The 14,433-nt window shown below is 39.5% G+C and overlaps 1 protein-coding gene across 1 annotated transcript in view; it reads right to left on the reverse strand.

The window, feature by feature from the left end:
* The window catches only part of STXBP3 (syntaxin binding protein 3), a 36,363-nt gene extending 22,784 nt beyond the window's left edge, over positions 1-13,579 (reverse strand). Inside the window, exons 1-5 of the mRNA XM_014066819.2 lie at positions 13,465-13,579; positions 7,886-7,935; positions 3,868-3,949; positions 2,192-2,268; positions 677-755 (exon numbers count right to left, since the gene is read on the reverse strand). Coding sequence (XP_013922294.2) covers positions 677-755; positions 2,192-2,268; positions 3,868-3,949; positions 7,886-7,935; positions 13,465-13,564 — 388 coding nt within the window. The 5' untranslated portion in view covers positions 13,565-13,579. The remainder of the gene's footprint in view (positions 1-676; positions 756-2,191; positions 2,269-3,867; positions 3,950-7,885; positions 7,936-13,464) is intronic.
* Positions 13,580-14,433: the final 854 nt, after the last annotated feature.

Here is a 14,433-nt window from a genome sequence, read left to right on the forward strand (position 1 = left end):
CATGCATGCTTTGCCATTTTCTTGCAAAAAACTTATTTCAATTTTGATTTTGATTTATGACACGTCAATTGCTTAATGACTATGGTAAAACGATTAACAATTGCCTTAAAAGTAATTGTAAAGTCAAGTCCGGTCATATAGTGTCCCGACTTAGGACTGCAACGACTACAAAATTCCAGACTCTATTGTGGTCCTAAGTGAAGGACTCCCTGTAGTTTAAAAACAAAACAGGCCAATTTGCAGACTAAAATATTTAATCAATTATTTTCATACTGGAATATTAGGGTTTGTCAGACAATTTCATATCCTAATTGTAGCCCAATGTAGCCCATGCTGTTTTTTCATTAGAGAATTCCATCAAAATAGCTAACCAAGTCAGCAGATATGTGTAGAAAATGAAAGTAAATTCTTCTGCATGCGACTATTGTTCCAAGCTAACATGCAAACCCTTATGACTCATGTTAGTATTGTTTAGATTTCCCAAATAGAATAATTTCTTCAGTGTCATGTGAAGCTCCAATAATCTACTACCACCCTGACAGTCTACAAATAGTTAAATGTTCCTTGTTTTAATCACCCTCACCCAATTTTAACAGTAAATGAAAATGCCGTTCTCTCATTTACACTAACAGTTATAATTGAAGATCAGTTATTTTTTCAATCTGTAAATACTTACAGTCAGTGAAGTAGACATAGGCCGCTTTGTACTTGCTGGCTGATTTACTTGCAAAGTCATTTATAAGTCCATCTACAGACTGAATGATGGGGAAAAAAAGTTGGAATAGCTGAAAGGCATCTCTGGGGATAATTAAATCTAGCATTATGTGTAGGATTTAGCAAGGGCTTGAAATCGGACATCTGTCACAAATAGAAAACCAACAGGTATTTTTTAAAAATGGCCTTAAATTCTATCAGTCCTCTCCTTAATGGCAGGTCTTCTACATTCTTCTATGTACTCAGCACATGATGGGAATTAGAAAACCGTACACCTGCTGCAAGGTTAAGGATGTAGAGTTTATGACTCTACAGCAAACAAATAAATAATGTATGTAGGGGATGCAAAAAGAAATATCTTCCTATACTAATCTATGTTTACCAACTGCTGAATCTAAACATATTGTCAAGAAAGAAATAGCCTTGAATAGACCTTGAGTTTGAGTTTATTGGTCTTGTATGCCGCCCACTCCCGAAGGACTCCGGGCGGCTTACAATAAACAAGGGAAGGGGATAAATACACAAAACAACACTTTAAAATACACAACAGTCACAGTTTCCGTGGGGCTGGATATTTCGAGAGCCCCCCCGGCCTGCTGGAGCAGCCAGGACTTAACGGCTCTGCGGAAGGAGGCCGGGAGGGTAGTAAGGGTCCGGATCTCCACGGGGAGGTCGTTCCAGAGGGCTGGAGCTGCGACAGAGAAGGCTCTCCCCCGGGGAGTCGCCAGCCGACATTGGCTGGCGGATGGAATCCGGAGGAGACCTAACCTGTGAAATCTAATCGGTCTATGGGAGGTAATCGGCAGGAGGCGGTCTCTCAGGTACCTTAAATTAGAACTTAAGCCATCAGTGAGCAAGTATATAAATATGTAACCATAATGTAATGCCATGATCCCTACATAAAGTAAGGAGAAGCAGACATATGGCAAAGCACTAGTAACATTAGGCAAGAGCCAAGGTGGCGCAGTGGTTAAATGCAGCACTGCAGGCTACTTCAGGCTGACTGCAGTTTAGCAGTTCAGCTGTTCAAATCCCACCAGGCTCAAGGTTGACTCAGCCTTCCATCCTTCCGAGGTGGGTAAAATGAGGACCCAGATTGTTGTTGGGGGCAATATGCTGACTCTGTAAACCGCTTAGAGAGGGCTGAAAGCCCTATGAAGCGGTATATAAGTCTAACAATTGCTATTGCTATTGCTATTAAAACCCGTCCATCCAACCTAAACATACTCCCGCTACTGCTGAGAATTCCCCTCCATAGGAAGTGTATGGGACTTGGGTCAAGTGATAGATCTTGGAAATGGCTACCATGTTGTGATATGCTTTGACTAGAACTATGTTTAGAACTCTCTCTCCTTGCATTACAAAAAAAATAAAAAAATTCAATTAACTGCCCACACATTTCTTGCTTGTGGTTTTTTTTTTTCTTGGCTTGCCTTAAAACAGAATAAAAAAAAGAATTATTCTTCTGGAAACTAACCTTTGTTGTAGGCGTAATAAGATAAATGGCTTTCAGGTGCGGGACTGGCTCACGGTTTTTGTAAACATTCTCCACGGCTGCAAAATAAGATATTAATTATAAGAGTTGCATTTGCATGCTAACTTTAAAATACTAACATATGTAAATACAAGATGAACTAAGGTATAAGTTGCTAGATTTTTTTAAAAAATTGAGAGTTGGAACTGAATGCTGGATCCAGATTGATGAAACCTCTCTGGAGGAAGGAAAAATCACTAGATAGCTCCTGTGACTCCAGATAGCTATTCCTTGTGAATAGACTGCAGGGACTGTTATTTTACAGCTGGCTTATAAATTGAGTGGCTGGGAGTTGAGGATTACATCAATCCTATACCATAACACACCCTTTTAAGGACACAAAGCTCTATTCAGCTTCATTTCTTTCTTCACTTTTGGACTTTTTAAAATTCTACTGGAAAGATTACGGCCTTTCAAATTGGCAAGGTTTCACTGAGTTCACCAGGTGAGTTGTCTTTTGGAAGAAATATGGTTTCAATATGATTTTAAAAGCTCTAGTTTTTTTTTTTTGTTTTTTTTTTGATTACCAGCAAGGAAATTTAGAATATGGAGTTTGAAAAGTTAACAACAAATTAACGGTCCATATGGATTTTGAATCATAGTTTTGAATTTATTAGAAGAATCATTCCTGTGGGAAATGAAGATTGTTTGGGGTTTTTTAGAGAAAAAGCATGATAATGGAAAACCTAGAAAGTTTGACACAAGAGATATACAGTAATAAATTTGTATTGTTTACAAATAAATTTTAAAAAGGAACAAAAATCCTTAATAGATGTTTTTGAAGACTGGCCTGCAAAATTACTTGATATGAGAGGCAGTACATGTACAGTACAATGAAATTACAGAAGAACAAGGTACAACAATTAATTTTGAAATTAATTTGAAGGTGGGCTTAAACCAATGAAAAGCATATGGAGAAAGATGTACCATATACTGAAACAAAAGTTACAAATGTCTTACTCCTTTAAGGGAAATGTAGAACTATTAAATTAAAAAAAATGATTTGGATAGCTTTTTCTTACTGTATCTACAAAAGAGTACAGTTAAGATCTTGAAGAATTTTATGAAAAGAGACAAAAAAAGTGCGAAAGGACAAGTTTTACTTATTGTATGAATAAAGAAGCCTATTAAAACTTTCAAATATTTTTAGTTTAAAAAAAGATGAACAAAAAACAAATTCTGAGACTCTTATTGAAAAGGTTAAAAATTAAGACTCCTAAAAATTCAGGGAAGGAATAAAAGGTTGGCTTACTCAATCAAAGTTAAAATATCAAATTAGCTATATCTGGTTTCTCTTACTAGATTTTTGCGGATAAAGAAGAAATGACAAGATTTTTGACCTTTTGTTGTTAAGAGAGGAGTTATGTGATGAAAAGAGTTTATGTTGTATTTAAAGCTATTAACATTGTTTTACTTGTTGGTATGAAGGGGGGCATTCTTTTTGTTTTTCCTTTCTTTTTGCTCTTTTTTCTTTTTTTAATATCCATCTCCTTCCATTTTTATTAGCTTTTATTCTTTCTATTTATAATTCTTAATATAATTATTTAAAATAAATGAATACAGTTTTTAGTTTGCCAAAACTATGCCAAGGTGATTAATTCTGCTTAGCAGATACTTACAAGTTATCCCTTCTGCAAGTAGGTCTGTCATTTTACCACATGATGACAGCAGCCTGGTAGTAAAGTCATCTAGAAGAATTATCTTCATAAATAAAAGTGAAAATCAAATCAATAGTTCAGACAACTGAGTACCATGTTAGACTTCAAATTACATTTTGGTAACTTTGAGGTTGAGTGAACTTGAACAACAAAGTCATGAATATTAAAAATACTTTTTATTACAGGATTACAATGCCAGAATGCCAAATCAATTATCTGACCCTTGCCTTGGCTATGGCTCTTTCTCATATTCCTCAAGGAATTACATCTACTATCAATATTAGAATGAGCTTACGCTGAAGTCAATTTCGACTACTACATCTTTCACTCATGTACCTTTTACAGAGACAAAATGTACACACCAAACTTTTAATTCCTCAAGTGTATACAAGTACATAATCTACAGTATTTAAACAATTCTTAATAGCAAGATGGGCAACATATAAATTTAATAATGCTAGCTAGATTCAGACATTATGCTAAACCATAATATGGATTTTATGTATTATACAATCCAAACAACAATACTTTATTCAACAAATCATGGATAAATCTTTCTTTAGCATAATGCGCAAATGAAACCAATGTGTATGCAACAGCAGGATTACATTAAAGAAACACTATAAAAATAAACTGTAATTTCATGTCTCACAAGAGCACGTTAATGAATATATTTGCTTTAAAGATCCACCAATTCAGATTCTATTACTAAGAAAAAGTAAAAGTAGATTCAAATACAATGGAATCATGTGGGTCTCCCAACTGTGATTTCACAACTGTGGCATTGTATCAGAATACTCAGCTCCATGCCAATTTAATTCATGTTTATGTTGGACAATAATAAAATAGATTTTAGATGCTTGGATGCATGCATGTGAAAGATTAGGTCATGTATCAAAAATCCTGGTCCAATTTTTTTAAAATAAAAGTGAATGCCATGATTGGGTCCAGAAACAAATATATTGTTACCATGGAAGAAATAAAACTAAATCTGTATATTCCATGTAGTGGGGGGAAAAAAACCTGGATTGGCTGAATTTGGCTTACCATGCTATCCAGCTATTTGTTTAAGTAAAAAACAGCTGTTCTGTTTCAAAAGAGTATACATCTTAAAGGTATACTTCATTTGTTTGGTTAAAATGTTTTAATTTACAAAATAAATACATTGAGTGTTTGCCACACAATAAATTGAATTATGTTATATTTGTTTGGCATTAGTATCTGTAATAACATCTTTGTTTACTTTACTTCATATAAAAGAATTGACACACTTCCAAACTGAGCATCTGGACTTCCCTTCAGATATCTATAGAGATGTACCTCACTCCAATAATTCAACAGCTGCCCCAAATCTAGGTATCGGTATATTGTATTTTAATAATCTATTCACATTTAATTTTGCCTTGAATTACAGATAGCCTTTCATTTACTACCACAATTGGGCCCAGAATCTTGGTCTTTGAGCAAAGCGGGGAGAACATTTGCTAGTATTTTCACGAGATCTGAGGTCAATTCCTCTAGCACACCAAGAAAGGAAGGCTAACATTAATGCTGGCCTTCATTAGTGTTTTCCCCTTCGGAGGGGAAGGGAAAAAGGAAACAAATGCTAGCAAGCTACCGAAGGCCAACATTTTGAAAGGCTCAGAACTTTGGCCTTCCCTAGGATTCAGTGTTTTCACCTATTCTTACAACATACAGGAAGATTTCACTTCCCTTCAAGAGGAAGGGAGAGGAAATCCCTTAGCACACTGGGAGGAATGAATCACCCGGCCGCAAACCTTCTCTACCCGCTTTCCAATTGACTTTCTGGGGATGCCAGCAGAGAATATTGCAAATGGCAATTACATAATCACAGGCATTCAATACCTGGTTGTAAAAGCAAACAGGTTGCTAAACATTCCAAATGTGACTGGGGGGAGGGGCTGGCATGATATCTTATGACAGGTGGAAGTGCTTTACGAGCTGAAAGGCACCTGTTCTGAAGCTGTTATATTCAATGACTGGTCAAAGTCAAAGATTACCTGTACAGAGAAACATTAGATAACTACTTGACACAAATATCTAGTCCCATGATGGCGAACCTATGGCATGCGTGCCACGGGTGGCACGTGGCGCCATTTTTTAGGGCATTCAAGGCATTGCCCTGTCAGCTCCAGCGCGCATGCGCACACTGGGCAGCTGACTGGTGTTCTTTTGAGGCTTTCTTGAAGCTTTCTTGAAGCCTTCGGAGTGTGAAAAAGTGACCCTAAGGGGCAAACCGTAAGGTCAGGAACAGTCTTCCAGTTTGGCCATAGGGCCGTTTTCCATCCTCTGGAACCTTCCGGAGCCTTCCCTGAAGGCTCTGGAGGGCGAAAAACAGCCCTACGGCCAAAGTGGAAGTCCGTTCCCAAACTTCCAGTTTGGCCGAAGGGCAAGTATTTTGCCCTCTGGAGGCTTCAGGGAAGCTCCTGAAGGTTCCAGAGGGCCTCCAGGGGGCGGGGGAGGCTGTTGTCACCCTCCCCAGGCTCTTAGAAAGCCTCTGGAGCCTGGGGAGGGCAGAAAAAGTGTGCCAAAAACATGTGCGTGTGTTTCAGGCTGGTCATGTGCGCATGTGCGGGGTGGTGGTGTCGTGTGCACAGTATTATGGGTGGGGCACACCCACACACGACCCCTCCCCTGTGACTTCAGGTGACTATAACAACTTAAGATGGTAGTTGCATCAATCCCATTTGCCATTGTTAAATAAATCCTGTGCAGCCACAGTGTCCCCGTCATGTGGTTGCCATTTGTAACTTTCTGCTGGCTTCCCTATTGACTTTGTCTGTCAGAAAACAGCAGTAAAAGTCACAAATAATAATCACATGATGCAGGGACATTAGGATGGCTATAAGTATAAGGACCTGTCATTAGTTCTCATCATTCAGCAGCATTGTAACTTTGAATGCTGTTAAACAAGTGGTTCTTCAATAAGAATTACCTACCAACCCTTTGATTTATTTGTTTATTATAGCATTTATAGGGGCACCCAACTCAAACCAAGTGACTCTGGGCAGTGTATAAATAAGATGAGCAAAGCATAATCAGTCAATACATATTTTATTAAAATGGCAATCAGAAATGAAATCTTCCTCAACTGGAATCCAATTCATCCTGATCTCAAGAGACAGGTCTTAATTACTTCCTTAAAGTCATATAGGGTTGAGACCTTTTGTACATTGGGATAAATACTACTCCTTCAGGAATAATTTCCAATTTTTCCTTATACACTAGGAGACAGAATAGCACAGCCTCAGCCCAACTATGCACTATTCAAGGCCTTTTCTGTTGACTGATCAAACTTCTTCACCCCTCTTGTGAATTGGAATAGAGGAAATCACTGCTTCTTCTTTCTGGACCCTGAGATACTGACAGAATAAGAAGGTGACTGTGCTTTAAGCACCCTGACATGCCACAAGATACTGGGTGGTATTTTCACACAACTACCAGATAACTCCTGCAACAATTCTCAACTGTCAACACAAGTGAAAGAACACAGTTCTACAGTCCATCTACCCTGCCAATCAGGTGTCACAGGAACAAATCACATCCATGCTGCTATGAAGGAGAGGTTCTTCTCTGATGTCACTCTAACAGTTGTATCTCCAAACAGCCCCTGCCAATTTCAACCGTACCATTACAACCACCCTCAGTGTTGCTGTTCTCCCTACTGCCCCCTATAGCTCCAGACGCAGATCCAACAGGAGTTCCAGCAAGCTATCCCAAGCAGAGTAATTCCTATAGACCTTGATGAAGATGCCACAATAAGTGATCAATAATGCAGATGATTAGCAGTTATAACCATAGGACCTCCTCCAAAGAACTATGGACCCATTACATTCCTACAAAAACTTCCAATTACCACTAACATTTTCCATTACACATTGAGATGTACCTTGAATAAATGATTTTTAAAATATACTATATAAGTCATAGATAAACCAGTTCAATAATTTTTTCTTACCTTCCATTCTTCTTCTTTTCTACAGTCATCAAACACTGATGCTTTTAGTTCTAAAAGAAAAAAAATATTATTACTATGGTTAAAGTGAAATAATAGAGAAGAAAGGTTTTAATTAGAAATGAACTACATTAAAAATAATATTCCCATACAAAGTAATATGTAACATTAAAGAATTAAGCTGGTCAGCATTACAAAGTGTGTTGTAGTACAGTAGTACAAAGTACTGTAAAAACAATAATTCTTATTATGTTGGCACCTTATCCTAATATTCTAATTAAATGTGACTTATTTGAACATAGATAGAAATAGGAAAGCATGGCTTTCACATCTTCTGGGTTCCAATTCCAGATTTGCAGGGCAAGCACAAATAACTTTAGGTCAAGACTAGAATAAAAAAATCACTGTTTGCATGAACTATCAGTGTAGAATTGGGATAAGGAACCTATATAAGAGCTCTGTAACTTGAGATCTACTGTTCTAAGTGAATCTGAAACAGTCCCTATCTTGAATTACAAAGAACTAAACTTAATTTTACGAAGTAGTAGACACATCCACTGACCTCTACTGCTAGTATGTCATGCAAATGAAGTCACCGTATTCAAAACAAAAACAGGTATATTTCCTGTAAATTCAGGTATATAATTACTACTGAGTCTTAAGTCAAGCTTTAACCTTCTTTTATCTTTTTTCACTAGAAAAACAAAACAATGGTATAATTCTATCAAGTCGGTTATATTTTATAAATTTATATTTTATAAATCCTAAAATCATTAAGTTGGTCTCATAAAATTGACCTTTACATGATCTTATAAATACAAAAATCATGGAATATATAAAATGAATATAAACGTACCCATTTATAAATAGGATAAAGACCTGTCTTTAAAATCATGAATATATGCACTATATGCCAAGCATCTTTAAATTCGATAGAGTAATATTAAAAAAATATGCCTAAACAAACTTAGTAGATGTTGCAAGACAACTCATAGCTTGTTACTTTAGATCACAAATATGGTTTGTGCAACAACATATCAAAGAATCAGTTCCTTGGTTTTTAATATTATTTTCAGGATGTTTGCATCCAGAATGTAGGTTATGATTATTGAAAAACAACAACCAAGTGCCAAACACAGCAGCATATGCTTTTATCAGACAAATGGGGTTTTGTTCATTTCCCCTTTTTACCTACTATGTTATATTTATGTATTTAAATGCATCATATGGAAACTGTAATTATCATAAAGGATTTTTTATTCTTGCAACTGAAACTTTCCTATAATAATTTCTAAATTAAAGTTCTATACTAGGTGTTTTTTTTAAAAACCTGGGATTTGGCAAGAATTTGAATGGGTTCCATGAAACTAAGGGGAAACAAATATTTTACTCTCTTGCAGTTTTTTCCCCCTCTAGCTCTTTCCTTAGTCACTAAGGGAAAGGGTGATGAGGCTTCTCAGTTGACACTCGGTTAAACACACCCTTGATAAGGGTTTCCAAAGATGTTTGTAACAGTTCTCTGGTGTAAAAAAGGATTGAAAATCCATGCTCCATATAATTCTGTATCCTTAATCTTTACACAAAATCGTAATTATTCTTCCAGATCTTTTCTTTCAAACTTCCCGGAGGTAAATGCATTTTGGCTTTACTGTCGGTGAAATTAAATGAATTTATAGCAAGCACTGTTTCTCTTGGCAGTGGTTATTTTTCTAAATTTACTATAAAATTTCGACCATTAATATTTCACTTTACAATTTATCATAAGGGCAAAAACGTTATTAGCCTTTATCCGCAAAATATCCATTTGGGCTCATATATTGGAATGCAGAACAGAAAGGGAACAAGCATGAGTGAACAAATTGGTCTGAGAGGAAGCAATAACTTCTTACTCCATCCCCCCTGGGGATTTTTTCAAGTTCATTTCTGAAGGTAAGCATGTGCCTGTTTTTCCTACGGAGTTAAATAGGGCTGGAAATGCCTGTAATTAACAATTCTTACTTCAAATTTTTTCAGAGTAGAAAGGTTAAACGGTTAATTAAAATCGATGTTAACGCTTCTCCAAATTTATGATTAACAGGTAAATAATTTCTTCCAGTCTAAACCAGCAAAAGATTCCCTTTTTTAAAGGAATCTATATCAAATGAATGTATAAATACTAGGAAAGGAGCAATTCTTGTAAATATGTATGTTGAGATATCTTAATATCTTTGCTATTATGGCACTCATTTAATAAAGCACAATTAAATTAAGGTAAGCATGTTACGTGAACACGGCTGATGGGTCACAATTTTTTTTTAAAGAAAGGAAACATTAAATCATACCAGAAGTAAAAGCAATAAGATCAGAAAAAAACAATGCCATAACCATGCTGATTTGCGTGCAACATATTTTCATTACTTTTCCTCAAAAGGCAATAATAAGAAATATGTATAAATACCACAAATGCATTCCACAGGGCACAATTAGATAAAGGACCCTTTCGCTTATCAATCCTTCAAGTACGACCCCTATCTTTAGTTTCAAAAGAGATGACCAAGTTGGAAGCCTACATAGCACAATCTTGTACGCAGAGCTTTGAAAATAAATCCAAATAAGATCTGAACTTTAAATCAACCATCAGGCCCCACCCATTTAGTTAGGCATACAATTCAATAGCTTCATCCATTCCAGGATAAGAACTGTCAAAATAAAAGAATAAAATAAAATAAAAGAACCTGGTATGGATGATGTATTCCACATATGCCTGAACCTTGATCAACCGTATTTCCATGCAACCATTAAAAAAAAAAACCCTAAAGGTCCCACAGAACGTTTATTAAAATTAATTTATGCTCCTCGCCTTCAAGGAGCTCAGGATACAGTAGGTGGATTGATGACATTTTTTTTATCTAGAGCAATCATAGCAGATAAACTAGGTCAATTTTCAACTGCATTGTACAATTCAGAGTTAGGGAAGCAAACTGAAATCAGATCTATGAGGTGGCTGCTTGCAGGGGATGCTAGTATTCTCATTTGTTAATCTCTTCTGCTTTCCCGAAAAGCCACGTGCAGAGAAATTAAAATTCCAAAATGCCAGTTCTAAAACAACATCCATCAATTTCTATCTTGAAATTGAAATATCTCTTTCCCCATCCTAAGGCACCCAGATATCTGATTTATCATTTTCTCTACCACTGCAGTAGCAACCTGCCCCAGAGCTGGATCATACATACTGCACCAGGCTCCCTCCATCCCTACACCAAGGATGGGAATGGATTTAAAAGACAGTGGATGGGTGTGATGTGGGTGTGTTGTGTGTGTGATATGAGAAAAAAAAAGTCCAGAGTCAATGTGTCAGTCAAAGCCATTTCCACAGGTGAATTCAGTATATTATATTTTAATACATACTGCACCAGCCTCCCTCCATCCCTACCAAGGATGGGCATGGATTTAAAAGACCCTCTGTGTGTGTGTGTGTGTGTGTGTGTGTGTGTGTGTCTGTGAGAGATAGAGAGAGAGAGATGAGAAAAAAAGCACAGTCAATGCTGTTATTATTATTGTTATTATTCAAGATTCAAGATTTAATGAATTTGTATGCCGCCCAATCCCGAAGGACTCCGTGTCAGTCATAGCCATTTCCACAGCTGAACTCAGTATATTATATTTTAATACATACTGCACCAGCCTCCCTCCATCCCTACCAAGGATGGGGATGGATTTAAAAGACCCTGTGTGTGTGTTGTGTGTGTGTGTTTTGTGTGTGTGGTTGTGTGTTGTGTGTGTGATATGAGAGCCCAGAGTCAACGTGTCAGTCAAAGCCATTTCCACAGCTGAATTCAGTATATTATATTTTAATACATATTGCACCAGGCTCCCTCCATCCCTACCAAGGATGTGCATGGATTTAAAAGACCGTGTGTGTGTGTTGTGTGTGTGTGTTTTGTGTGTGTGGTTGTGTGTTGTGTGTGTGATATGAGAGCCCAGAGTCAATGTGTCAGTCAAAGCCATTTCCACAGCTGAATTCAGTATATTATATTTTAATACATATTGCACCAGGCTCCCTACATCCCTACCAAGGATGGGGATGGATTTAAAAGACCGTGTGTGTGTTGTGTGTGTTTTGTGTGTGTGTGTTGTGTGTGTGATATATGAGAGCCCAGAGTCAATGTGTCAGTCAAAGCCATTTCCACAGCTGAATTCAGTATATTATATTTTAATACATATTGCACCAGGCTCCCTACATCCCTACCAAGGATGGGGATGGATTTAAAAGACCGTGTGTGTGTTGTGTGTGTTTTGTGTGTGTGTGTTGTGTGTGTGATATATGAGAGCCCAGAGTCAATGTGTCAGTCATAGCCATTTCCACAGCTGAATTCAGTATATTATATTTTAATACATACAGCACCAGGCTCCCTCCATCCCTACCAAGGATTGCATGGATTTAAAAGACGGTGGATGGGTGTGTGTTGTCTGGGTGAGTTGTGTGTTGTGTGTGTGTTGTGTGTTGTGTGTGTGATATATGAGAGCCCAGAGTCAACGTGTCAGTCAAAGCCATTTCCAGGGCTGAACTCAGTATATTATATTTTAATACATGGGAATGGATTTAAAGGACAGTGGATGGGTGTGTTGTCTGTGTGTGTTGTGTGTCTGTGTGTGTTGTGTGTCAACGTGTCAGTCAAAGCCATTTCCACAGTTGGAACTCAGTATATTATATTTTAATACATACTGCACCAGGCTCCCTCCATCCCTACCAAGGATGGGGATGAATTTGAAAGACGGTGGATGGGTGTGTTGTCTGTGTGTTGTGTGTGTGTGTGTGTGTGTGATATATGAGAGCCCAGAGTCAATGTGTCAGTCAAAGCCATTTCCACAGCTGAATTCAGTATATTATATTTTAATACATACAGCACCAGGCTCCCTCCATCCCTACCAAGGATGGGGATGAATTTGAAAGACGGTGGATGGGTGTGTTGTCTGTGTGTTGTGTGTGTGTGTGTGTGTGTGTGATATATGAGAGCCCAGAGTCAGCGTGTCAGTCAAAGCCATTTCCACAGCTGGAACTCAGTATATTATATTTTTAATAAGACACCGGGCGACCTTTTGAAACGCAGCCTTAAAAACCGCCGGAGGAGAAGCGTCCCAGGGTGACCCTCTGAGGGACCCAGGCGAAAAGGGGCGGCCGTGCGAGGGAAAGTCTGGCAAGCGGACTTTTAAAAAGACGGCCACCTGCTTACACATCCATATAGCAGGTGAAGCGCTTCCCGAAGCGGGGAAAAATAAAATAAAAGCTTCGCCTCGACCCCTCGAGAAGATGCAGCCGCACTGAGGGCTCCACACACAGCGGCGCCGCGACCCCAAACGACAGGCGTCCGCCACCACCACCGCCGCCGCCCCTTCTTCCCAGCCGCCTCCCTCCCTTCTAACTTGTTCGCCTCACGAAGACCGATTCCGCATCGTCCCCCGACCGTGCCAAGGCAAAAAGAGGACGCCCGCCTTAAGGCCCGTCGTTTGCAAACCGGGCTCCGCGGGCTCGGCTCAGCGCGGAAGGGAAGGAGGAGAGCCGCGCGGAAGGGAAGGAAGTAGCCGGGGCTTCGGGCACTCACTCTGCCACACCAGACTCTTCAGCCCCCGGTCGCCGCTCGCGGCCGCTGCCGGCGCCATCTTGGCTCTGTGAGGGGAAAAAGGAGAGGGGGGGGGAATCATTCCGCGGCCATTCAAAGGCCGGCACGCAAGCCCCGCCCCTCGGCTCTCCAGGCCCCGCCCCCGGCCTTGCAGGTTTGCGGCCGCCTTTCGTGCCGAGCTGACTCGTGACGTAGGTGCCGCAAGAAGACGCAGGAAGCCCCGCCCACGCTCTCGTGGGGAGGCTCATACGGGCGGGAGCCCGGCTGCTGAGCGGGAGGGGGTTTCGCTCGCTCTCCTCCGTCTCTGCGAAACGTTGCCTAATCCAGTGTTTCTCAACTTTGGCCACTTGAAGATGTCCGGACTTCAACTCCCAGAATTCCCCAGCCAGCGAATGCTGTTTTCACCCTCTAAAGCAGTGTTTCTCAACCTTGGCCACTTGAAGATGTCCGGACTTCAACTCCCAGAATTCCCCAGCCAGCGAATGCTGTTTTCACCCTCTAAAGCAGTGTTTCTCAACCTTGGCCACTTGAAGATGTCCGGACTTCAACTCCCAGAATTCCCCAGCCAGCGAATGCTGTTTTCACCCTCTAAAGCAGTGTTTCTCAACCTTGGCCACTTGAAGATGTCCGGACTTCAACTCCCAGAATTCCCCAGCCAGCGAATGCTGTTTTCACCCTCTAAAGCAGTGTTTCTCAACCTTGGCCACTTGAAGATGTCCGGACTTCAACTCCCAGAATTCCCCAGCCAGCATTCGCTGGCTGGGGAATTCTGGGAGTTGAAGTCCGGACATCTTCAAGTGGCCAAGGTTGAGAAACACTGGCCTAATCGGTCTATTAACCCTATGAAACGTCGGCTGAACCCGAGCGGCGGTTCGCCGGATTAAACCCGGGCTGATCTGGCTGGCGCAATAAGGGTCAGCAACCGTGAACCACCGGCAACGTTTGGGTTCT

This window comes from Thamnophis sirtalis, unplaced genomic scaffold (genome assembly GCF_051295495.1).
Source record: "Thamnophis sirtalis isolate CommonGarterSnake01/CBP01778 unplaced genomic scaffold, rThaSir2_p1.2 scaffold_7, whole genome shotgun sequence".
Taxonomy (NCBI): Eukaryota; Metazoa; Chordata; class Lepidosauria; order Squamata; family Natricidae; genus Thamnophis; species Thamnophis sirtalis.